The sequence below is a fragment of the Cydia splendana genome, chromosome 18 (genome assembly GCF_910591565.1).
Source record: "Cydia splendana chromosome 18, ilCydSple1.2, whole genome shotgun sequence".
NCBI lineage: Eukaryota > Metazoa > Arthropoda > Insecta > Lepidoptera > Tortricidae > Cydia > Cydia splendana.
In genome coordinates this window covers 8464616-8489437 of record NC_085977.1, presented here as the reverse complement: position 1 = coordinate 8489437, position 24822 = coordinate 8464616, and the positions used below count along the sequence as shown (strand labels likewise).

Here is a 24822-nt window from a genome sequence, read left to right as displayed (position 1 = left end):
CATTATAATATCAAACAATGCTACATTTATCTATAATCTATATGACTTATTTATTTATTTTATGAGTTAACAAATTAAAGAGTCAAATGTTATTTAGCCTCATAGAGTGACCACTATAGTTATTGACTACTTCATACTAAGGCAGAAAAATACAAGCCGATATAAGTCGTATAGTTAAGAGTGGCCAATAACTATATGACTAGCCAATAACTAGTCACCCTACTAAAAAGATGAAACACGAATGATGCATCAATGCATACAATTAATACAAATTTGCAACAAGAATATTTAAATAAAAAAATTGGCCATGCAATGTCACTCTATTTTAATCATTTTTCAACTATTACAGGTTTTAAACATCACATAAATGTGTACAATATAGTTTGGGTGCAATATGGTCTGCACTGCTGTCTCCCGGCAGTTTTGGGGTCCCAACCATGCCCATCTAAATATATCTAAAAATAGCTACCTACCTATAGCTCTGAACTGTCTCTTCGACCGTTTCCCATAAGGCATAAGACTATTGTACAGTGTATTAATTAGAATGATTTTGATTAGATTATTTAAATATAATGTTGAGGCTAATTTTAAGCATTATTATAGGGTATAGGTCTGTATGATATTATGTTTGCCTCTATTTAGATTATATTAATATGATAAATTAATCAGACATCATTTCATTTCAACCTCTTAGTTTTAGACATATAATTATGTTGACAACCATAGTTTGTCAGTCTTTTTGGGACAACGTTTGATGCGTAACATTCCTAGACCTATTGTAGACTGGGTACGGTTGTAACAGTTTCACTTTGATTGCTCATGTCTTTGTTATCACACCTCTAAGAATTAAAGAAAATGTTGCATAATATTGGAGAATATTCTATAACGTTGAATGTTTTATCTGAAATGAATAATCGAATAATTTTTCTATTTGTGTACCATTGTTACATTTGTTACAACCGTCCCCATACCGAGATTAGTTATAATTATAAAAGTAAACGGGAACGGTTGTAACATACCAAAGTAAAACCCTAAATAATTAACTTAGTTGAATATCATGGCCAAACACGATGCAACAATTATAATACCGTACAACATTATCATTTAGATTACGGTACAATTTTAAGAATTATTTTGACCAGTGATAGCCTCGTAAGTCCTTTGTCCTTGTAGTCTAATGTAGTTAAGTTGGTAAATATTCGAGCTGTATTAACCGCACCCTGTTAAGGCCCCAGTACACAATGGGCCATCGCCGGCCACTCAAAGGGACGCAGCCATGCGGTAGAATGAGATAGCAATATCACTTGCTCCCTCTAACGCATAAATGCGTCCCTTGGAGTGGCCGGCGATGGCCCATTGTGTACTGGGGCCTTTACAAAGTACCCAGTCTCTATGCGAGTAAAATATGAACAGTCAAGTAAATAATGAAAAACTACGGTTTCTACTTCTACATTTTTATTAATATAAAGAGGAATATAAACTAATATACAAAATATTTAACATTATTGCACACTCCCACTTGCTAGAAGCTTGTCAATTCTAGATGAATTTTTGTGTATAACAATCTTTAGATCATCAATTTTGTCTTGTTTTTCTTTTATGGCTGCATCTAGATTTTTAATTTTTGTATGTAGTGGTAGCAAAAAATCATCATTAGCTCTGAAAAAAGAAGAAATGTTATAACAATGGCGCCCACACAGCAGTTACACTTTTTATAAAGTTATATAACTGCAGTGTGGGAAACCGTAACAAACATGTTTAAGGTGGCACAGTACCTACAGTCAACAGCATAAGTGTCTACCAGTGTTGGGCATTCAAGAATAAAATCATCTCGATTTTATTCCCGTCAAAAATATTCAAATAATTTTGGTCGGGAATAATTCGTATGAGAAAAAATTGAATGAGAAAAACTTATTCTTAATCAAATAAATATAATCATGATTTTTAATCGAAATAATATTCCACGAATAAAAATGTAGTCCGGGTACCGTATAGGTACTAATTACGTATAGTTAGGTAGATGTAATAGTAGTTAGTCTCTTGTCTAATTTATACCTATTTTATGGAATAAAATCTTACAAATTGACTGTCGCATAACGCATAGTTTCAGTAACCGTATTATTTTTAATTTCCTAACCAAATCATTAGGTTCAATTTAGCTGGTCTAGGGGCCTAGCCAAGATGCCAATCGTTTGCGCTCCGACAACGAAGCGCTTTGTCTCTATCACTCTTACATATTAGTGCGATAGAGAGACGGAGGTAGCGTTCCGTTGACGTAGCGCAAACGATTGGCATATTGGCTACGAACCCAAGGTGCCTAGCCAAGATGACAATTTTTGTTTTTATTTTAATAACCAAATCATTAGGTAAATTTAGTTGTTCTGGAGGCCTAGCCAATATGCCAATCGCTTGCGCTCCAACAAAGAAGCGCTTTCTGTCTCTATCACTCTTACATATTAGTGCGATAGAGAGACAAAGATAGCGTTTCGTTGTCGTAGCGCAAACGTTTGGCGTGTTGGCTACGCTCCCAATGTGCCTAGCCAAGATGCCAATTTTTGTTTTTATTTTTATAACCAAATCATTAGGTAAATTAAGCTGTTCTGGGGGCCTAGCCAACATGCCAATCGCTTGGGCTCCAACAACGAAGCGCTTTCTTTCTCTATCACTCTTACATATTAGTGCGATAGAGAGACAAAGATAGCGTTTCGTTGTCTTAGCGCGAACGTTTGGCATGTTGGCTACGCTCCCAATGTGCCTAGCCAAGATGCCAATTTTTGTTTTTATTTTAATAACCGAATCATTAGGTATATTTAGCTGTTCTGGGGGCCTAGCCAACATGCCAATCGCTTGGGCTCCAACAACGAAGCGCTTTCTTTCTCTATCACTCTTACATATTAGTGCGATAGAGAGACAAAGATAGCGTTTCGTTGTCTTAGCGCGAACGTTTGGCATGTTGGCTACGCTCCCAATGTGCCTAGCCAAGATGCCAATTTTTGTTTTTATTTTAATAACCGAATCATTAGGTAAATTTAGCTGTTCTGGGGGCCTAGCCAACATGCCAATCGCTTGGGCTCCAACAACGAAGCGCTTTCTTTCTCTATCACTCTTACATATTAGTGCGATAGAGAGACAAAGATAGCGTTTCATTGTCGTAGCGCGAACGTTTGGCATGTTGGCTACGCTCCCAATGTGCCTAGCCAAGATGCCAATTTTTGTTTTTATTTTAATAACCAAATCATTTGGTAAATTTAGCTGTTGTGGGGGCCTAGCCAACATGCCAATCGCTTGCGCTCCAACAACAAAGCGCTTATTTATTAGTGCGATAGAGAGACAGAGAGAGCGCTTCGTTGTCGGAGCGCAAACGATTGGCATAACTGCTAGGCCCCAGAACAGCTAAATTGTAACCAAAGATTTGGTTATTAAATTAAAAACAAATATTGTCATCTTGGCTAGGCACATTGGGAGCGTAATATCCAACATACCAAACGTTTGCGCTACGACAACGAAACGCTATCTTTATCTGTCTATCGCACTATTTAATATGTAAGAGTGATAGAGACAGAAAGTGCTTCATTGTTGAAGCGCAAGCGATTGGCATATTGGCTAGGCCCCCTGAACAGCTAAATTGTACCCAAAGATTCGGTTATCAAATTAAAAACAAATTGACATCTTGGCTAGGCACCTTGGGTGCGTAGCCAATATGCCAATCGTTTGCGCTACGAGAACGAAACGGTATCTCTGTCTCTCTATCGCACTAATATGTAAGAGTGATAGAGACAGAAAGTGCTGCGTTGTCGGAGCACAAGCGATTGGCATCTTGGCTAGGCCCCCAGAACAGCTAAATTTACTCAATGATTTGGTTATTAAATTAAAAACAAAAATTGTCATCTAGGCTAGGCACCTTGGGTGCGTAGCCAATATGCCATTCGTTTGCGCTACGACAACGAAACGCTATCTCTGTCTCTCTATCGCACTAATATGTAAGAGTGATAGAGAAAGAAAGCGCTTCGTTGTTGGAGCCCAAGCGATTGGCATGTTGGCTAGGCCTCCAGAACAGCTTAATTTACCTAATGATTTGGTTATAAGAATAAAAACAAAAATTGGCATCTTGGCTAGGCACATTGGGAGCGTAGCCAACACGCCAAACGTTTGCGCTACGACAACGAAACGCTATCTTTGTCTCTCTATCGCACTAATATGTAAGAGTGATAGAGACAGAAAGCGCTTCGTTGTTGGAGCGCAAGCGATTGGCATGTTGGCTAGGCCCCCAGAACAGCTAAATTTACCTAATGATTCGGTTATTAAAATAAAAACAAAAATTGGCATCTTGGCTAGGCACATTGGGAGCGTAGCCAACATGCCAAACGTTTGCGCTACGACAACGAAACGCTATCTGTCTCTCTATCGCACTAATATGTAAGAGTGATAGAGAGAGACTATGCGCAACTCTACGGAGGGTCAACGTTTGGTATGTTGGCTAAGCACCCTGATCGGATGATAGAACTAGATAGTGTATAGCGGAACTCTTCAATGTGTACTATACCTAAACTATAGTAACAAATATCAAATCAATCCGACTTTTAAATAGAAGGGTGAAAATCAACTTACAAAATATAACCGATTGTACTACAAAAATTAACTTAATTCTAAATAACATTTTAATTGAATAAAACCTTAGTTAGAATAGGCCCACTTCTAGAATAATTATTCTGTTTTTTATTCCGCATTTAAAATAAGAGTCACATGATTTATTCACCTTAATTTTATTCTAAAATAACTAGTGCAAGAATAATTCTAATTCAAATCGATTTGAATAAGAATAAAATTTCTGTTTTTATTCTTATTCTTATTCAAGTTAATTTTTGCCCAACTCTGGTGTCTACGATAAGCTAAATGTTAGAATATTCGAAATTAATTATGCACGACATATTAACAGAAGCTTGGTTGTTCTTCGCTTGTTTAGCATTTTTTGCTGCTAACTGTACATTACTTCTCTCCTTTGTATCAATAATAGGAAATGCCGTCATCTAAGGTTAACTTACGCCTTCTGCTTGGATAGTTCTTTGGACGTTTCATCATATGTTCTTGTCCATTGCTGCAGTTCTTGGCGCATCACCTCTACGTCCTCCTGAATGTGGTCTAGAAGTTTTCCTAGTGGATTGGCAGCGCGCGAAACAGCTTGAATGTTAAATTTGACTTGCTCTATCTCCTGATTTGATGCTTCTCGCGCCTTTTGGGCTCCAAATTGCCACTCCTAATGTTGAAATATAAAAAAGGCACATCTTACTACAGGCTCACCTCGGTCATACTTCATGGGTTTGGGTTAGTAGGCGTTGGAATTTCTCCAATCTTTTTCGATTCAATGCATATGCTCAGAAAGTACTTCTTTACCTACCTACATGCATCCATAACTCCAAAAATGAGGTAGGTACCTTTTCTAGCACATGGACAGAAAAGCAACCGCCCATCAGCGTGTTGAAGCGGTACACCACGCTGGGAATGCTGCGGGAGGGACACGTTGGTTGGGAACACGAGTGGTGTTTTTCAAGATTAAGAGAGAAAACATACCCAGCTGGAGTTTTTCATTATAGGAGATTAACATTATCATTTTTACCTGGTAAAGAGACTTTCAGGGCGGGGATTGTATACAGTTATTAGGTCGCTCTTTTATGCTTTTCATGACAGAATGCGAAGAAATTAGGTATACGTATCATTATCTATAAACCGTGCTTTAGTGTGCCTGATGTGCAAAGCAAGTCTTTGAAACTTACGATCTCTGTTTTCCCAGAGACTTGAGAAAACTCTTTTTGTGAATCCAAAATCTGTTGAACTAAGTGACCATGTTGATTTAATGCCTGTTGGTCTGGTTGCTCTGTAGATGCATTATGGGATTGTGGTTGATCTACAATAATGATGCTTGCGTCTTCCTCCTAAAACAAATGCAAATATAAGAATATGTGGGATGTAACACATAAGAAGAATCTTTTTAGATAGGTACCATATCCACTTGCCTCTTCATTGGGCGCGTTCTCGGTGATGATGTTTACTTTACCCACAAGTAGATTATCAGAAGCTTGCGCTGTCCCACTATGTTTGTCCCTCAACCGCGGCGCGCCAGGCCTTGATGATGAAGGCCTCACGCTCGTTGGCCTGACTGGTTGACTAGGCACTATTGAATTTGTATTTGCTGTAACTCTATTTTCGTTATTTTTGTCTGTAGTCTCCACACTGTTCTGACGAAAATTATTTATGTTATTCTGTATTTTTTTAACGCTTAATTCTTCTTGTTTCTCCTGCAAATTTTCATTTAGTTTTTCTTCGTTTTGTACTTGTGTGTCCCTATGGTCTTCTTCAGTAGTTACTGGGTCAGGGAAACGAGGAGCTTTAAGATTAATTTCCTGGTTTTCTTCAAATTCATTTCGTGTTTCTAATAAATCTTGAGATGATGAAGAATTTAAGTCTGTGTCTGCAATTGTGTAAGAAGTATCAAGCTTCTCTTTTACTAGTTCTTCTGGCTCAGGTTCTGGTGGTGCTTGGGACTCTGGTTCTAATTTAACAGTTTCTGACTCGTTTCCGTTTTTTGCCTGGTCTTCATCTTTATTATCTAATGGTTTAGTCAAATCTTTACTAGATGCTTTCGACAATTTTTTATTAGGCTGGGTATTAATGTCAGGTTGCTGATTTGCATTTTCAACTGAAGCCTTTTTGCTAATTACTTTTGGTTTTTGTGTTTCTTGCTTGAGTGTACTTTCTCTGTCTTTTGATTTGCTTACTTTTTCTTTCGTTCCGTTTTTGACCAAAGACCCACCCCTTTTCTCTTTCTCTTTCTTCTGATTAGTTAATTTTTCATTACTTCTTGACGTAAGTTTATTTGATTCAGTACTTTTCTTAACAGCTTTTGCAGGTTCCTTAATTTTGGTATCTACTGTTTGTGCCGGTTTTGCACTCTCCTTATATTTTCTTACAGCTTCGTCAGATGATATTTTTTTGTCAAGAACTTGAGCTAAACATTGAAGTAGCTCATTTGTTTTATCAGGTTCCTGCCCTGCAACTACTTTGGATGGCTTCACCGATAATGGTTTGCCATTGGCTAAACCTGTAGGGAGATCAATTGATTAAAAGAAGAGATAAAAAGATATATCTACAATGGATTTTTTTTATTGGACAGATGAAAGGGGAAGGGAAAGCGACTTACCAACCACCGATATAACTTTATTAAGAAATAATATTTTACTCTCTCTATCCTTAACATTATCGGAAACCAGTTCGTCTTCTTCAAATAGACCTTCGAAAAATCCAGTAGTCTTTAAAACCTGCAAAAATATATTTACATAGCAATGCCATTGAGTACTTATTAATAACGTTTGTCTTCATCGTCCTATTAGTAAGTATAATCAATACATACCGTCGTTATAATATCATGTAAGAATCTAAACGGAGGTTTCTTTAATAACTTATCACTCAACGGTGGGCGTTTCACGTACTTTCCAAGACTCGTTTGAGTGGATTTGATTATACTTGGATCCAATTCCTTTTCCATTTCTCATAATTGAGAATATAGCCGCAAAGTACAATTTGTCTAACTTCTTTACTTACTTTCCTAACTACCTGGCAAAAACAGTATGAGTATCATAAATGACTTTGGCATGTCTTTGTTTACTTCTCGTTGCTATAGTAATATTTGTGTTCGCGACGTGTATTTAAGTGGAACATGCGTATCAATACCAAACAGCCCCACTAAACAACAAATAGGGTCTGTGCGGAAAGAGAAGAGTCGTAGAATGTATGGGCTCCCCTACATTTCAAGACTCTTCTCTTTCCGCACAGACTCCACCTATAATTTTGTGCTAAATCTAAAATACACTATTTTTGTTTTTGGCGCGTCGTTAATCTCATCACTTTCCTTTGTTTTAAATTAAGTCTTTAATATTGGTGTCAATGTTTCCGCTCGCATACGTGCCTACACTGCCTACCGCGAACATCGCAAATCGAAGTTTTGTTCTGCCTCTATAGCGTTTTCGGCACGGCCTGATATGATCGGACAATTTAATCAAATTGGCGAATAATTGTCCCCGTCTGGACACGCCTAAAGCCCCGCATTCACACTCCTACCTTGTAGTCCGCCTCGTTGGGTAGGATTGTGTATTGGTGGCTTCGAGCAACACGGAAGGGACGCGGCATTCGCACTATTTCCCCTCTGCCGAGGTACAAGATTAGCGCGTCAATCTAATCTAGCGCGGGTAATAAAACTAGTTGCACTTGGATTTTTCACTAGACCGAGTCCAGACGCGCGCGTGAACACTGCTGCACAAAAATGCCTGTTTTCTCGGTTTTTTGTTATAAAAAGAGGTCGCGGACATCAAATTTACAAAAAGAAAGTGTTACATTTCACATGTAATTTTGTTTTTTTACATATCATACGTTTAATTACATTCAAACACAATTATTATATTTTAGTCTCATTTAATTGTTGGATTTATCGATTTTGCTCGCTCAGTACAAATTGCGGATCGGTCGAGCGACAAATCCGACTTCTCATCTCTCAGAATACAATAACATACTTCAACGAAAATATGTTAGTGTGCGTGTTGTGACACTTGTGACTCGTCCGTACACAAAAAGAGATCGAGGTTTGCATGATTTGTCTTTGACGTGTGTCATTTTCTATGTATTTGTGTTGTCATTACAGATTGGATTTTGTATATAAGTGTGTGAGAAGTGCGACTGTGTGCACCTTTCCCCCCGCGAAAAATGGCTGAATGATTTGTACGGTGAGATATCGCTTGGGCCCCTCCCTTCCGATGTGTCGGAAGCCGGTGTTGCTCGAAGATTGGTGGGGGTGGGGGTTGCGGACTACGAGCCGTCCTACCGTTTGTAGGACGGCTCGTAGTCCGCAACCCCCATACACAATCCTACCCAACGAGGCGGACTACAAGGTAGGAGTGTGAATGCGGGGATTGCGGGGCTTAATGATATTCGCCATAGATGGTAGGATCCTATAGACGTGCTATACGCATGCATCCGCGAGGGACAAAACATACACAATGCGACGCTATGATTGGTCGAATTTATTTGTTGCCCGTCATAATCCATACTAAATTTACGGTGGGGAATAAAAAAAATGTAAGACTGTGACAAGGATCCGTCTATAGGATCCTTTGTCAAAGGACTGTCATTTCAATTAGAGACAGAAAGTATCATACTATCTTTGTCTTACACTAGTACTAGCACCCAAAAGAAAAGGATGAGTATAGTTTTCCTGGTTCTAACTGACTGACAAATTGGTTTGGCCGGTTCATTCGAGTTCACCGCTTACACTCACGTCTCGTGGCTCGGTTCGCGGCTCGACTCGTGGCTCGCACGCGAATGTAAAGTGGTTTATATATAATATGACAATTTTGACATATGTCATTATATTGACGTGACGTGGCGAACTCGATAGCCCGAAGCCGAAGCCCTATACCAAGCCAACGCCAAGCCCAGCGCCTGAGCGAAAGTAATATCAAAATTAGCTAAGGAGAGAAACTGGATGTGTTATTGTAAATATCCATCGATCAAGGAGCAGATGATCTACTAAGTAATCATGCCACCAGGTAAAAAGGGAAGACCGCCGGGCTCTAAGAATAAGACTACTTTTCAAAATAAATGCAATTACTGTTCCGTTCAACTGAAGTGCAAGAGTGATATGTTGAAACATTTACGTGTGTGCAGTCAGAAATTTAAGGATCTTGATCCCAAAAAGGTAAACATTGATACAAAGTTTTATATAAACAGATATTTTTTATCTTGAGATGTCTATAATTTTATCGTGTTAATTTATAACAGGCCGTGTATAACTGCACACAATGCACCAAGAAGTTCAGGTTCGAGAACAGTTATACCAAACATCTAAAGATGGAGCATTCCAAGCTCCGAACTGCAGTGGACTGTAAGCAGTGCAACGTCCGCTGCCCAAACCCTCGAGCCCTTAAAGAGCACATTGCAAATGTGCATGAGCGGGAGATATTTGAGTGTGAGCATTGCAAGAAGCAGTTTGTCAGACGGGCCCATGTTTTACGCCACATTGCTCAAAAAGGCTGTGATGGATCAGGAGTTAAAATGTTCCCTTGTGAAGTAAGTTATCAATTTCTTTTGATCAATGGTTTGGTCTATGGTGTTTTAACATTTAAAGAGCATCATCCTCTAGTTAAAATGGTCCTTTTGACTAAGGCTGCCTATGAAGCCAATGGTCCCAGGTTCACATCCTGGTAAGGGCATTTATTTTTGTGATGAACACAGATATTTGTTTTGAGCCATGGGTGTTTCCTATGTATTTAAGTGTTTGTATGTTACATAGGTACTTATATTGTTGTCTAACTAAGCCCACAAACACGCCTTATTGAGCTTACTGTAATGTCCTATATTGCTAAACATTTATTTCAGATTTGCAACGCCTCATTCACCCGCAAGGACAACTTGATAGTTCACCTCCGACTGCAGCACATCAACAAGAACAATTACCATTGCAAACACTGCAACTACCACACCAAGAACTTCTCCAAGCTGATCATTCACACCCAGAAGAGTCACTTAGGTGATCATTACAAAATTATATTTTGCTGTGTTAACTTACATAATGATCTCAATAATTCAGAAAAAAAAAAGAGTCTTGTACATTATAGATAGAGCATACATTTTTCAGTATAATTTGCTCTTTAAAAAGAAATGTATGCAGTATTCAAAAATATGAGCTCATATTTAATGCCACTATGTGATCTTTTGTTTGACTTCCCATCACTTGTGCTTTCTCCAAGATTGAAACTGTATTTTTTATGAAGAGTTTTATGGCTTGAAAACTATAAGTTTTACAGTTTTAATATGTTCAGTCTAGCAATGTCTATAGACATCAAATATTAACAACACACTTAACAACAACAATACAACTTTGAAGTTGCTAGTCCGAAATTGTTAATTGTTATAAGATATTCAAGGAAACTTTTTTTTCTTACAGAACCAAAAAACTATTATGAGTGTGATCACTGTAGCAAAGTGACAAGCTCTAGGGCAGCTATGGCCAAGCATTTAGAAATCCATGGAGAAAAGAAATATGAATGTGATGTGGTAAGTTATCTCATTACTTGCAATGTCTGATTACTGGGTTGACAATGCAATATGTTTTGTAAGCTTGAATGATCCACTGAGTTTTTTTTTCTGCTGCTATTGATTGTAAAGGGTAAGTAAAACAATTATCTTGCTAATGTGTAGTACTTTCTGGATTGTAATAATAAGTGTATTCCCAGTTGTTTAGTTCTGTCATCAATCTAAGCAGTTTTTGTACCCAATTGTAATTTGTAATTATGAATTACCTGAGTGATAGTATTAATTTTGGTGTATGATCCATTTTGCTATTATCGTGTATAAGTCTGTATCTTTAGGTATTTAAATAAAAGTAAACAAACTATTTGTACATTTTCGGGTAGTTATAACATTTATTGATTAACCAACTAAATATAAAACAGCTTGGATCAGTCACTAAAAGACCTGACTTTAATCTACATTATTTGATCATGTAATGTTTTCATCCCTCAACTGACTTAAGGGGTCATTTGAGGGTAGATTTTGTTTACTTTTATTTAAATACCTAAGGATACAGAGTATATATAGATCCCATACACTGGATATAGTTTGTTCCATGGGTAGTTTTGTTTCCAGAAGATCTGTTATTTATGTTGTTTAAATTGTATGTCGTTCACAAAAGTCTTTTCTCGATTTTTAACATCATGTTCTGAATACAGTGTGGCTACGCAACTTACACGATAGAGGTGATCCGTCGTCACGTGCTCGTCCACGTGGAGGACAAGCCCTACAAGTGCGTGATCTGCGGCCAGTCGTACATCCAGCGCTCGCAGCTGCAGCGCCACCTGGTGAAGCACACCGGCAACATGTGCGCCAAGTGCGGGGGCACCTTCAGCTCCAAAGCCAGGTGTGTGTCTTCACTGCTAGTACACGTGCAATTGAAATTTTTGACAAAAAACTTTATATAATCTCCTGAGATTTCACGGGCCTATAAATCCCGGTCTTTTGATAGGCTTGTGTGGGGATATAGATCCAACACGTAGAGGCCCTTAAGAAATAATATTGCCGAAATACAGGAGAGCACATGTGATTTTGTACCTGAGAAATCCAGACTGGTTTTCTTGAAGTACCCTCATTTTTCAATACACTACCATAATTATTATGTTTCGGATACTTTGAATGTTGCTCATGGTGATTTCTCATCTTACCATGTAAAACTTGGTTTCTACAAAAAGGGTGAAGGAAGTTAACCATATAAACAATTTCCCTTTTTCCAGCTTGATAATCCACCAGCGCGAGCACCTGGGACTGGATAAGCTGCTGTGCCCATATGAAGAGTGTCCATACTCCAAGAAGGAATTCAGCAGCGAAGCGAGCCTCACCAATCATGTGAAGACTCATTTAGATGAGAAACGTGAGTATAAAGGGAAAGAGTGTGAGTAAAATTAGTCAATGGAAAAACAGTGCCTAGTTAAATTGGACGCAAATTCAACGAATACACTGTACAACTTTTTGGCTACCTGTAGGGAACGGGCATGATTGTTGACTCTGTTTATTGACGAGAAGGATCAATGTCTAGTTAAAGTTTTCGATTTAGGCTTTTACATTTATATTCACAACACGGGTAAAACAGACAGCCCCATGCGCAGACAGTGCATGGAAGAGGAAACAACAAAACACATACTCCTAGACTGCAAACAGGTAGAAGTATACAGGAGCAAATACCTAGGGACTCCGAGCACACTAAAAGAGGCAGTCAGCAACCTGAAAACATTGCTAGGCTTCATGGAGGAGCTGGGGTGGTTAGAGTAGCGCTACCTCGTTTCACGCAAAATAGGCACAATGGTTGTCGATTGGCGGAAAATGCCCAGAAGCACTAACTAACTTAGGCTATATCTTAAAAACCGAAGGGCCGTGCATTTCCAGTCCAAAATAAACAAATTAGACATCCTCTTTGCTATTTTAGGCGGGCTTCACATTGAACATTGAGTACGGATCAGCAAGCCGCTCCGATGTACGAGCTGGACAACGCTATATACATTCATGACGCTGTTTCGCTCACGCATCCAGATCCCCATTACGGTATTTTGATTGTGATTACGTTTAAAAACGTCCGTTCCATCTGTCGCAGCGTTCCAATGCGCCGTGTGCAAGAAGCGCTTCCACAGCGAGATCAACCACCGGCGGCACGTGCTGACGCACCAGCTGGACCGGCCGCGGCGCTGCATGTACTGCGTGACGGCGCGCGCCTACGTGCGCGGCGAGCAGCTCGTCAAGCATGTGCGCAAGTGCCACCCCGACCTGTTCCGCGCGCACCTGCAGCACGTGCGCCGCGTGCTGGTGAGTTCTACGAGGATTCGCGAACTACTCCCGCGCGTTTACCCTGCTTATTTATCTGTATCGTGTAGTGTAATTAACACCAGAACGGAACCTATTTGGCGTCGTGCGTAACGCTTGGGCTAACTTTAAGGCAGTTGCACCGTATGCCATCGTAAAATTCTCAAAAAATATTCTTAGGTAAGTTTTATCGTACTCGTTACGTTAGTCAGCTTGTCAATTGTGTGAGGCACGAACCATACTTGACACACTTATATACACAAATATTATTGACTTAGTGTGACGTCCAGGTTTAACTTAAACGAAAATTTAGGCGTTTTACAATCGAGATTGAGTACATTTGTTAAGTTGTACCTATTGGAATGATTTGCATTGAGGTGGTTTTGCACGTCAAGACATCTCAGTCCCTAGGGACATGTAGCCTACCAGAGATGTTTTGCTTAAACAGATCCTTATTGTATACCACCACCAAACAAAAATGTGCCTTGTCTCCAGGGTACAAGCAACAAGATAGACCGAGTGAAGAAATCAGAAATAGACTCGATTCTGAACGTCCTGGACGCGGAGTCGGAGCGAATCCTCCAGGGCTACGGCGAGGGCGTGCTGTACGGCGGTGTGCAGGACGTGGAGCCTGACGAGATTGAGGTGCCGCTCAAGGTACTGTGCCGCCCTCTTAATAAATCCCTTAATTGTGACGTGACGGCGACAAAAGAAAATCTATTCAAATGTAGACTCAAATAAAAGTAAAAATTGTCACAAATCATCTAAAGCTTAAATTTTTGTTTTATGGGTTTTCCAAACATCCGGATAGGATGAATTCGTATTTTTTTCGGTGCCGAAAGAAAAAGTATTTATACAATAAAAATTAAATTACAGATTGAAAAGACTGAGAATCCGCTGATGTCGGAGGAGGAGCTAGCCGAGAGCCTGAAGAAGTTGCTGACGCAGCTCATCGACATGGAGAAACTCGAGTGCTTCGGCTGGCCCGACGAGAGCGTCGACGTGGTGAGCATCTTTTTTTCTTCTGTATTTAATGCCTATTTAACACTTTCATTGCCAGGCCAAAATTCAAGGCCATCGCTGAATGCCGGCGTAAATACAAACATCTATATAAGACTCCCCCGTGGAGTCCAAACGCGCGCTCGACGAATAAACAACGCTGCACGCCAAGAACTCCGCTGTGGAGTTCATTTATTTCTATGCCGTATGCCGGCGACTCCTCTAGGGAGTCCAGGGCTGTCACTAAGAACAAAATTGCCAACGCCATGCATTTTTAGTTTGCAAAGTGAACATAAATACATATTAGGGAGGTATGTCGGATACCTACCTACTCTAAACATTTTTTTTAAGATTAGAAAAATAACGGTCGATTTTGCCGTTCCATCAATTATTTCAGTAATCTCTAGAAAATATTAAAATAGCATTTCAGAGAATAAGATTTAATATTCCATTGTTAACGTTACGGTGAAGAAAATGAGGCAAATATGCCAGCTTTTAAATTGTTTTCCTAAAAATCGCACGATTTTACTAATCCTAAAAAACGAGGTATAGTGACGACCCTGAAAAATCGTAAGTTTCGTAAGAACTCGCTAGGGGAGTCGGATGGCATGGCCTTCAGTCATCTATAATTGTATAGTACGAACTCCCCTCGGGAGTCGGGTGGCATGTGAACAAAGTTTTTTAAGAACTCCCTAGTGGAGTTCTTGGCAGTGAAAGTGTTAAGGGTGGTATTCCACCTGTCCAATTTCTTTGTCCAATATCAGTGAGTCTCACTCTCTCATTAATGCAAAATGTGATACACAATACCACCCTATGCAAGGTAGATTTGCCAATGTCAAAGTGACGATTATCACATTAGAAGAAAACGTTTGTTGCGATAATTTTGCATTTGTTGATTATTTGGTATCGTCTTGGGTCGCCCCATTCGTTTTTCGTCAAGTTCTTAAATTAGTCCTATTCTGCTTTCGTCACTCATTCTACATTCGTCACAATCGTCGGTGGCTTTCAATGTAGAATGAGTGACGAAAGCTGAATAGGACTAATTTAAGAACTCGACGAAAAACGAATGGGACGACCCAAGACGATACCGATTATTTTTACTAAATTCTTACAGCCCGAGTGTTTTTTTAACTCATACCCCTTATGTCCTTAAGTTCCCATTATCTGGAGTACTCGTATAAATCGCGAGTGGCATTGAAAATAATAATTTTAACAGACGATCTTAGCGCCATTTCACCTTCAGATTTTTATCAATTGATTGGCCGGTATGGTTATCAAGCGGCAAAGCGAACTGGTTAAATTGCTGTTGTTTATTCAACAACCATTTTTAGGGTTCCGTACCCAAAGGGTAAAAACGGGACCCTATTACTAAGACTCCACTGTCCGTCTGTCTGTATGTCACCAGGCTGTATCTCATGAACCGTGATAGACAGTTGAAATTTTTACAGATGATGTATTTCTCTTGCCGCTATAACAACAAATACTAAAAAGTACGGAACCCTCGGTGGGCGAGTCTGACTCGATTTTCTTATAATTTGCTTGTATTTTTATATAAGTCGGAGCGTCCTTATGGCTAGCGACAATATGGTTCCTTTTGCTTGAAAACGATACGTATAAATATTGACACACAATTTATCCGTAGGTCCTAGAAAAAGTGATAGAGCAATGCGGCGCGCGCGCCGCCGACCGCTCGCGCTGGACGCGCGTGCAGCGCCTGCGCGAGAACACCAAGCAACTGTTCCTCTACGTGATCGAGGACGCCAACATCGCGCGCATGCTCGACACGCACACCATCGACCAGATCGTCAAGCACATCCTCACGCAGGTCGCCGACACCGACGCCGCCGAAATATAGCTGATATAGCGATAAAGCTTACAGCGCTCGGCGCGGATATCTAATCGCGCTCTTGAACTGCCGAACTCTAAATTATTTTGAGATTGTTCTCTTTGGCAGAAAATTGTGCAATGTGTATTAGCACAGCATAAGCGGAATGGTTCGTATCTAAAGACAGATCTACCAATAGAAATATTACGGCTAGTTCTTTCAGCGACCCGTCTAAAGTGTCCTGTTCTGGGGAATGCTTTGGAGAAGGAAATGGTACCTAGTGGTACCAAGTTCCGCAAAGCGAACGCCGAGCAATTCTGCGACTTTTTACTGCGACGGTTTATCGGGGATGATTATATCGCACGTGCGTATGCTGGACACGCACTCGAGCAGAATAATCAGCACGTTAGCACATGCTGATGCAGGCCGGGCTTTAGACCTTATAGCAATAAGAATAAAGTTGAAAATAAATATCATAGAATAGCATCATCATATCAGAGTTGAGATTCATATTAATCATTATTTTAGGGCTATATGTGTATACAATCATATTACAATCGACCAGATATTGTGTTATATTGTGTAGAATGAATATTCAGGAAAATACGCGCATTTTGTTTTTTACACCTCTTCATTAATATTGGCAAATTGGTTAGTCGTGCTATGAGGAGTGGCTTAAAATCGGTTTCCTCTTAGCGTACCTAATAATGTCAGTTATAATAATTGTGCCTTAAAAAGTGATTTTATTGCATATACATGCCTACTATAGACTGTTCTGTCTTATTAATTTAATGATGACACATATTGTTATTTATGTTAAGTTTTACAGTTAAATAAAGGCTGTCTATCCCAATAAGTTGTGAACATAATGTATTTTTGCAATACGTTTGGTGTTTGTAATCAAAACAAACATCCTAGACTGTAATCGAAGTGTTAAGTTTTGTTTTAAGGGTTTTGAATAATAATTGATTTACTGTTTAAACATAAATTGTCTCGAGATTGAATTTAAATTGAACTTTATAAGTTTATAGTAATGCATGTTTATGAATTATAAATATGTCCCAATATTAGGAAACATGTAAGGTGTTGCAAGGTTAATGAGATAAAAGAACAAATAAAATATAATATTATAAGAACCTACAAATTACTATTACCATGTTGTATAAGTTATGTTTAAGATGAGATAGTTAAGTTTATAGTTTTAACGAGAATCAATTTATTTTAAATAAGAATAATCATTGTTATAATAGAATATAAAAGATTACATTTTATTAAAAGTTTGGATAAAGCAAAATATTTTATAAACCTTGTAGAACTATTCCTCCACTCACTTTAGTAAGATGTGGATCCATATAATATGTGTTTATTGCGAGCTATATTATCAATTTAAAAAAACCTTGTCTTCATTTATTTTTAATAGATAGGTATAAATATAAATCACCTATATCGTGCCTTTTATCACTATTCTTAATAAACTTTTACATATAATAAGGGTGCGTTTTATTACATAAACCTTTAATTAAATAAAATCATTACAAGAACCGATTCCTGCCGCCTGCCTTTGTTGTGTTCCTGTTGGTGAGTAAGGTAGGTTGCAGTGCGTGTAAGGGAGGGTGCGGAGTATTAGGTTCGGCAACGCGCATAATACACCTCTGGAATTGCAGGCGTCCATAGGCTTCGGAGGCTGCTCACCATCAGGCGGGCTCTATGGTCGTTTGCCACCGACGTAGTATAAATAAAAGAACCAATATAATATAAATTGTAGGTAACCCATGGGCAACCCCATATTCTCAAGTGGAGAATGCTAAAGTATGCAAAGCATTCTCTATTGGTTCAACCAAAAGGTTTTAGTATTTATATCAACCGTAGGAGAAAAAAACACATTTGAATTCTTATTAAAACACTAAAGTTCCTTTCATCAATGAAATAAGTAAAGATAAGTAAAAGGGTTTCATACTTGCTAATCTTGCTTCCCGGTGAAAGCATATTCGGGTTTCGACCACCTTGATCACGAGGACACTATAATGCGTTTTTAGAAGGGACCGGAACTCACCTTGGCTTTCTAGTGTTGCCCGCGTCCGCGAAGATTGACGTTTATTGTCAGCTGTGACGTGACGTTTGTTTGTAATTGGCGAAGTACCGTTCGCTCACCCACTTGTGTCGTGGATGAGAAGATTTCTGCATGAAATTAGTTCTGCCTGACTAAAACGTTATATTCTTTGCTAAAACGTAACTCAGTGAAATAAAAAAAAATTAAAATGTCCGTCAGTGCTCCTCTTATTGTAAGGTTATTAGCTTCTTCGGTATCAGTTGCTGGCCGAGCTGGGAAAATAGTGAGAGATGTGATGAGTAAAGGAGAGTTGGGCATTGTTGAAAAGGTTTGTTTTTATGAGCCATGCCTTGCTCATTTTACATTTGCTCATCGCGTCCATATCTTTTTTTATATTGTAAATATATCGGCACATTATATTTATTTGGCCTTGATATGTTATTGGCATTACATCATACAATTAAATAAAAACTCTTACTATCATGATAATTGATAACGTTATAATAGCTTCATATTTTTTTAATATAGATATTACATCAATAATACATGTTTCAATAACTGTAATGCATTTTTAATAGTATAAATTACAGTATTACAATATTAATTATATATTTTTTTATAATCAGGGAAAGGATGACTATCAGACGGAAGCAGATAGGTCTGCAGAGAAGTGTATTGTTGCATCCCTCTCCAAACAGTATCCAAAAGCCAGCATTATTGGGGAGGAAGATAGCTCAGTGGAAGAGGTGAGGTGTTTATCTTCTGACAATATTATTTGCTAGCTAATGTACAATACCTTACTCTTGTATTTCCATTTTCAGGGTGAGGTGTCACCAGACTGGATAGTGGTTGATGCAGACAAAGAGGTGTTGGGTCTGGAGTGCCCTGCTAGCCTCAAAGGGGTGAAGGAGGAGGATATAGTAGTGTGGGTTGATCCCCTTGATGGAACTTCCGAGTACACTCAAGGTAGGTTGATGTAACATATGTATATTAGATTAACAAGTGGTCTCTACTCTATTTACAGCAATCTCTGCATGAAGGATGATGGTGGCTGAAGTACAACACTTTAAAGTTATCCTTAATTAGTATCTACAATTCTACCAGGCTAAGCTGTTTTCATTAGTTACTACATTTGGCAACTGATTCAATTATTTGTATTATCTTACGATCAAATAAAAATTGATTTGAAAACAAGTGTATTAACAACCATTAATTTGGTATTCTGTCAAAGTCCGTATTTAATGTAGTCACTAATAAGCACAGTACTTCAGAATTGTGTACATGCTTTACAATAAAAAAATTGAAAATTCTAGGTGCCCTAATGTTGAAGAGAGATCCTTGGGAAAGATGGAAAATGTATTTGAGCCACCCTTTTATCAGTATGAAGTGGTACTTAAGTCTACTTCATTCAAATTTTGGTAATTTATAAAATTATGATTTCATGGGTTTTGTTCTTCAGAATACTAACTTCATACAATTATAGTTTAGTGATTTTTGGTTTTCTTTTTTTATCTGTAACCACCCTTCTCAAGGATGTAGATTTACAGGCAAGTAGAGACATAAGTAAATATTTTATTTGCAAACCTACTATTTCCTTTATACCACCATCTAACCATTTACAACCATCTAACCATTTTCAATTTCATCCCTTAACTGCATGATTTATGCCATACACGTAATATTGCATGAGCCAAACTTGCTTTTATACTTTATTATAGGAAAATGAAATATGTGCACATACCATATTCAATTACTACAAGTGTTAAAATAACTAATAAAGATAAATTGTTGCAGGATTCTTGGAACATGTGACAGTTCTTATTGGAATCTCTGTCAATGAGAAACCAGTAGCTGGAGTGATTCACCAGCCATTTTTCAAAAATCAAACGGGAGGGGAGGTTAAAATGGGCAGAACTATCTGGGGGCTGTCAGAGATAGGTGTCGGAGGGTTCACGCCGGCCCCGCCTCCAGGGTCCCTGATCATCACCACAACTAGAAGCCATTCTAATCCTGTGGTTGAAAAGGCATTACAGGTCATGAATGCTGCCCAGATTCTAAGGGTTGGAGGTGCAGGATACAAGGTGGGTTTTAATTTGATAATTAAGTGGTAACTACTGGGATTCCATTGGTTAAGCTGGTAACTAGCAGAAAAAAAACTAATTTATATAAATAAAAAAAGCTCGAGTCTATGTATTATATATTAAAAAATTTAATATCCATACCTTTTATATTGTTTATCACTAAACTTAAGCATCACACGAACTCGCCGCTCCCATTCAACCATAAAAGTTTAGTAAGGTATATTTGGGTAATTTCGGAAATTGGGTAATCTTGAAAATCAATTAAAAATCACTCTTATTCCATTGTAATAATAGTCAAGAGTACCTTTTCGGTATTATACGTCACTTTTTAGTATTTACTGCTTTCAAAATTACCCGAATATACCTATGTAAAACTTCTATTCAATCTTTTTAATATTATTTCTACCAACGACAAACAGATATGTTACATTTGTTACTTGCTTACCTACTTGAATGTTCATGTCAAATTTCATTCAAAGTCGGAGTTAACTTTTTTACTCTTAAGACAAAACATCATCAAAACACAAAGGGATGACCCTTTCTTACATGCTTCTCACAACATAGCCAATATTTATCCGCATTGACGAGATCATTATCGTGCAACATTCCTTTTTATTTTTAGGTGTTACAACTGTTGGAAGGCAAAGCATCAGTATACGTATTCGCCAGCCCAGGATGCAAGAAGTGGGACACATGCGCCCCCGAAGCAGTATTGTCAGCGGCCGGGGGTAAGCTCACGGATATCCTCGGGAACTTCTACAAGTACGGCGCCTCGGCACCCAAGCCGAACAAGACCGGGGTCTTAGCTGCCGTCAACGATGAACTGCACAGCTACGCACTGAACAGGATACCACAGGAACTAAAAGATACTCTAGCCAATAAATAGCTACGATTTATATCACATGTTTAACCTCGTAGGGCCATACCTCTAGATACGATACTCTAAATCTGATTGCCGTTAATGCCTGTGCGTAAACGTGCACGTTATAATAATATATAGATCCTTATGAGAAATGGCACACTGCTTGAGTGACGTGTGCGTGCGCGCCTGCACGGCTCAAACATTTTAGCGCTCACGTGCACGCAGCCGGTGTGCTCTGGCCTTTTTATTCCATTATTATTGCACGTTGAAAACTAGCTCCTCCTTCGCAAAACTCCTTGTATTGACAAAACGAGGTGATATTTCTTATCGGTTAAAATTTGAACAAGTTAATATTTTTGATAATTACTAAGAACAGTGTATTTAAGAGCGCTATTACATTTCGGCGTTGAGCGAGTTTAGGTATTTTACGCGCTGCGGCAGGCCGTGCGAGCTCAGTATGCCGATCCCTTCTACCACACTCGCACTACAATGATGGATTAAACATTCTTGATCCTTCGCGAAGCATATTGAAATCAACCATAACAACACTAACTGTACTTAACTTTTAAAGTTCTAAAACTGTTATTTGGTAAGTACGAAAATACTAAATGCAGTGCAAATGTACATAGGGGCTGTTCATAAATTACGTCATCTATTTTTGACGATTTTTGACCCCCCCCACCCCTCAAATCATCCAAAAATCAAGCTTCGGATGAATCTGTTTCCTCCTACGTCATGTTACCATCATCCGAAGTCCAGACCCCCCCCCCCCCCCCCCCGACTCCTCCCATTTGAAACGACGTAATTTATGAATAGCCCCATACTCGTACTTATGAAGGTATATTACTCGAAAGAAATTATAGGTACCTACTCGCTTATTTACATGTTTCGTCATTGCATTTGGTACCTATAGGTTGTAAAGTTTGTATCAACGAGGGTTTAAAAACGAACTGGTACTGAGGATCTGATGATGATTAAGGTGGTCACGGATACCAATCAACCATGTAGTAACATGATTAGGCTCGTTTGATTCGTCTCAACAAGATCTTTGACACTGAAGATACACAGGGTCTGATGATGGAGCTGGAAGGTACCATTACCAATCAACCATGCAACTAAACCACATCGTGTTTAGGATCGTTTGATTCGTCTCAACAAGATCTTTGACACTAGGTGATACTCAGAGTCTGATGATGGAGCTGGAAGGTGGTCACCGGTACCAATCAACCATGCAACTAAACCACTTCGTGTTTAGGCTCGTTTTATTCGTTTCAACAAGATCTTTGACACAAGATAGTACTCAGGGTCTGATGTTGGAGCCGGAAGGTGGTCACCGGTACCAATCAACCATGCAACTAAACCACTTCGTGTTTAGGCACGTTTTATTCATCTCAACAAGATCTTTGACACAAGGTAGTACTCAGGGTCTGATGATGGAGCGCGAAGGTGGCGACGGGTACCTGTCTATCAGCTCCATCATCAGACCCTGAGTAGTATCTTGTGTCAAACATCTTATTGCGACGAATCAAACGAGCCCAAACACGAAGTGGTTCAGTTACATGGTAGACTGGTACCCGTGGCCACAGTCCAGCTCCATCATCAGACCCTGAGTACTAACTTGTGTCAAAGATCTTGTTGCGACGAATCGAACGAAGCCAAACACGAAGTGGTGTAGTTGCATGGTTGATTGGTACCGGTGACCACCTTCCGGATCCATCATCATACCCTCAGTACTACCTTGTGTCAAAGATCTTGTTGCGACAAATCAAACGAGCCCAAACACGAAGTGGTTCAGTTACATGGTAGACTGGTACCCGTGGCCACAGTCCAGCTCCATCATCAGACCCTGAGTACTAACTTGTGTCAAAGATCTTGTTGCGACGAATCGAACGAAGCCAAACACGAAGTGGTTTAGTTGCATGGTTGATTGGTACCGGTCACCACCTTCCGGATCCATCATCAGACCCTCAGTACTACCTTGTGTCAAAGATCTTGTTGCGACAAATCAAACGAGCCCAAACACGAAGTGGTTCAGTTACATGGTAGACTGGTACCCGTGGCCACCTTCCAGCTCCATCATCAGATCCTGAGTACTATCTTGTGTCCAAGGTCTTGTTGAGACGAATCAAACGAGCCTAAACACGAAGTGCTTTAGTTGCATGGTTGATTGGTACCGGTGACCACCTTCCGGCTCCAACATCAGACCCTGAGTACTATCTTGTGTCAAAGATCTTATAGAAACGAATAAAACGAGCCTAAACACGAAGTGGTTTAGTGGCATGGTTGATTGGTACCGGTGACCACCTGCCGGCTCCATCATCAGACCCTGAGTACTATCTTGTGTCAAAGATCTTGTTGCGACAAATCAAACGAGCACAAACACGAAGTGGTTCAGTTACATGGTAGACTGGTACCCGTGGCCACCTTCCAGCTCCATCATCAGATCCTGAGTACTATCTTGTGTCCAAGGTCTTGTTGAGACGAATCAAACGAGCCTAAACACGAAGTGGTTTAGTTGCATGGTTGATTGGTACCGGTGACCACCTTCCGGCTCCAACATCAGACCCTGAGTACTATCTTGTGTCAAAGATCTTATAGAAACGAATAAAACGAGCCTAAACACGAAGTGGTTTAGTGGCATGGTTGATTGGTACCGGTGACCACCTGCCGGCTCCATCATCAGACCCTGAGTACTATCTTGTGTCAAAGATCTTGTTGAGACGAATCAAACGAGCCTAAACACGAAGTGGTTTAGTTGCATGGTTGATTGGTACCGGTGACCACCTTCCGGCTCCATCATCAGACCCTGAGTATTATCTTGTGCCAAAGATCTTGTTGAGACGAATCAAACGAGCCCAAACACGAAGTGGTTTAGTTGCATGGTTGATTGGTACCGGTGACCACCTTCCGGCTCCATCATCAGACCCTGAGTACTATCTTAAGTCAAAGATCTTGTTGAGCCGAATCAAACGAGCCCAAACACGAAGTGGTTTAGTTGCATGGTTGATTGGTACCGGTGACCACCTTCCGGCTCCATCATCAGACCCTGAGTACTATCTTCTGTCAAAGATCTTGTTGAGATGAATAAAACGAGCCTAAACACGAAGTGGTTTAGTTGCATGGTTGATTGGTACCGGTGACCACCTTCCGGCTCCATCATCAGACCCTGAGTACTATCTTGAGTCAAATAAATACATATAGAATGTCAGGTCGTTTCAAATATTTTTAATCGTGTCCGGTAGTTTATTAAACTGTATCATTATAAATTATAATACTATAAAAACAGTGCTAGGATCAAAGTCTCTCGTTGCGGTTTACACGCACACAGTATAGCGTTTTACACGGCGCCCGCCGCACACAGTGATAAAAAACCTCGTCGTCGCCGTTGAAAATGTGCGGAGCCGACCGACACACGTCCTGCCTCTACAAGCTCTGCCGCGGCACTGAGCTGGCGCAGCGCGCGTCATCGGTAATATAGAGTAGTTTTCAAAAAATTGCCAAAAAATTATAGTAGAATTTCATAAACACTAATGTATACCAACAGTATAAGCAAACGTTGCAGATTGCTTGAGTATGAAAATGACTTCGATATTAAGTAGATTTTCGTAGGAAT

General features: G+C 39.4%; 3 protein-coding genes across 4 annotated transcripts; 2 read left to right on the top strand and 1 right to left on the bottom strand.

Annotated features, from left to right (window-relative positions):
* Nucleotides 1-1438: 1438 nt before the first annotated feature.
* On the bottom strand, nt 1439-7629 carry LOC134799512 (TRAF3-interacting protein 1-like). The gene is made up of 6 exons (XM_063771928.1): nt 7406-7629; nt 7196-7313; nt 6012-7096; nt 5772-5930; nt 5043-5254; nt 1439-1659 (listed from the first exon to the last, which is right to left on the bottom strand). Exons 1-6 carry the CDS (start codon nt 7538-7540, stop codon nt 1503-1505), a joined length of 1866 nt encoding a protein of 621 aa, XP_063627998.1. The 5' UTR covers nt 7541-7629; the 3' UTR covers nt 1439-1502.
* A 1802-nt stretch (nt 7630-9431) lies between these two features.
* LOC134799511 (zinc finger protein 436-like) lies at nt 9432-17689 on the top strand. Its single transcript, XM_063771926.1, has 10 exons — nt 9432-9742; nt 9826-10113; nt 10423-10573; nt 10991-11100; nt 11775-11962; nt 12333-12469; nt 13187-13395; nt 13888-14049; nt 14269-14397; nt 16034-17689. Exons 1-10 carry the CDS (start codon nt 9584-9586, stop codon nt 16244-16246), a joined length of 1746 nt encoding a protein of 581 aa, XP_063627996.1. The 5' UTR covers nt 9432-9583; the 3' UTR covers nt 16247-17689.
* A 637-nt stretch (nt 17690-18326) lies between these two features.
* LOC134799508 (3'(2'),5'-bisphosphate nucleotidase 1) lies at nt 18327-21318 on the top strand. 2 transcript variants are annotated; one of them, XM_063771922.1, is made up of 6 exons: nt 18327-18594; nt 18893-19012; nt 19088-19232; nt 19580-19684; nt 20061-20347; nt 20970-21318. In XM_063771922.1, the coding sequence occupies exons 1-6, from the start codon at nt 18475-18477 to the stop codon at nt 21231-21233; spliced, it is 1041 nt and encodes a 346-aa protein (XP_063627992.1). In that variant the 5' UTR covers nt 18327-18474; the 3' UTR covers nt 21234-21318. The 2 variants fall into 2 exon arrangements, with proteins under 2 accessions (XP_063627992.1, XP_063627994.1); XM_063771924.1 differs by lacking the exon at nt 19580-19684 and having other exon boundaries at nt 18333-18594; nt 20970-21310.
* Nucleotides 21319-24822: the final 3504 nt, after the last annotated feature.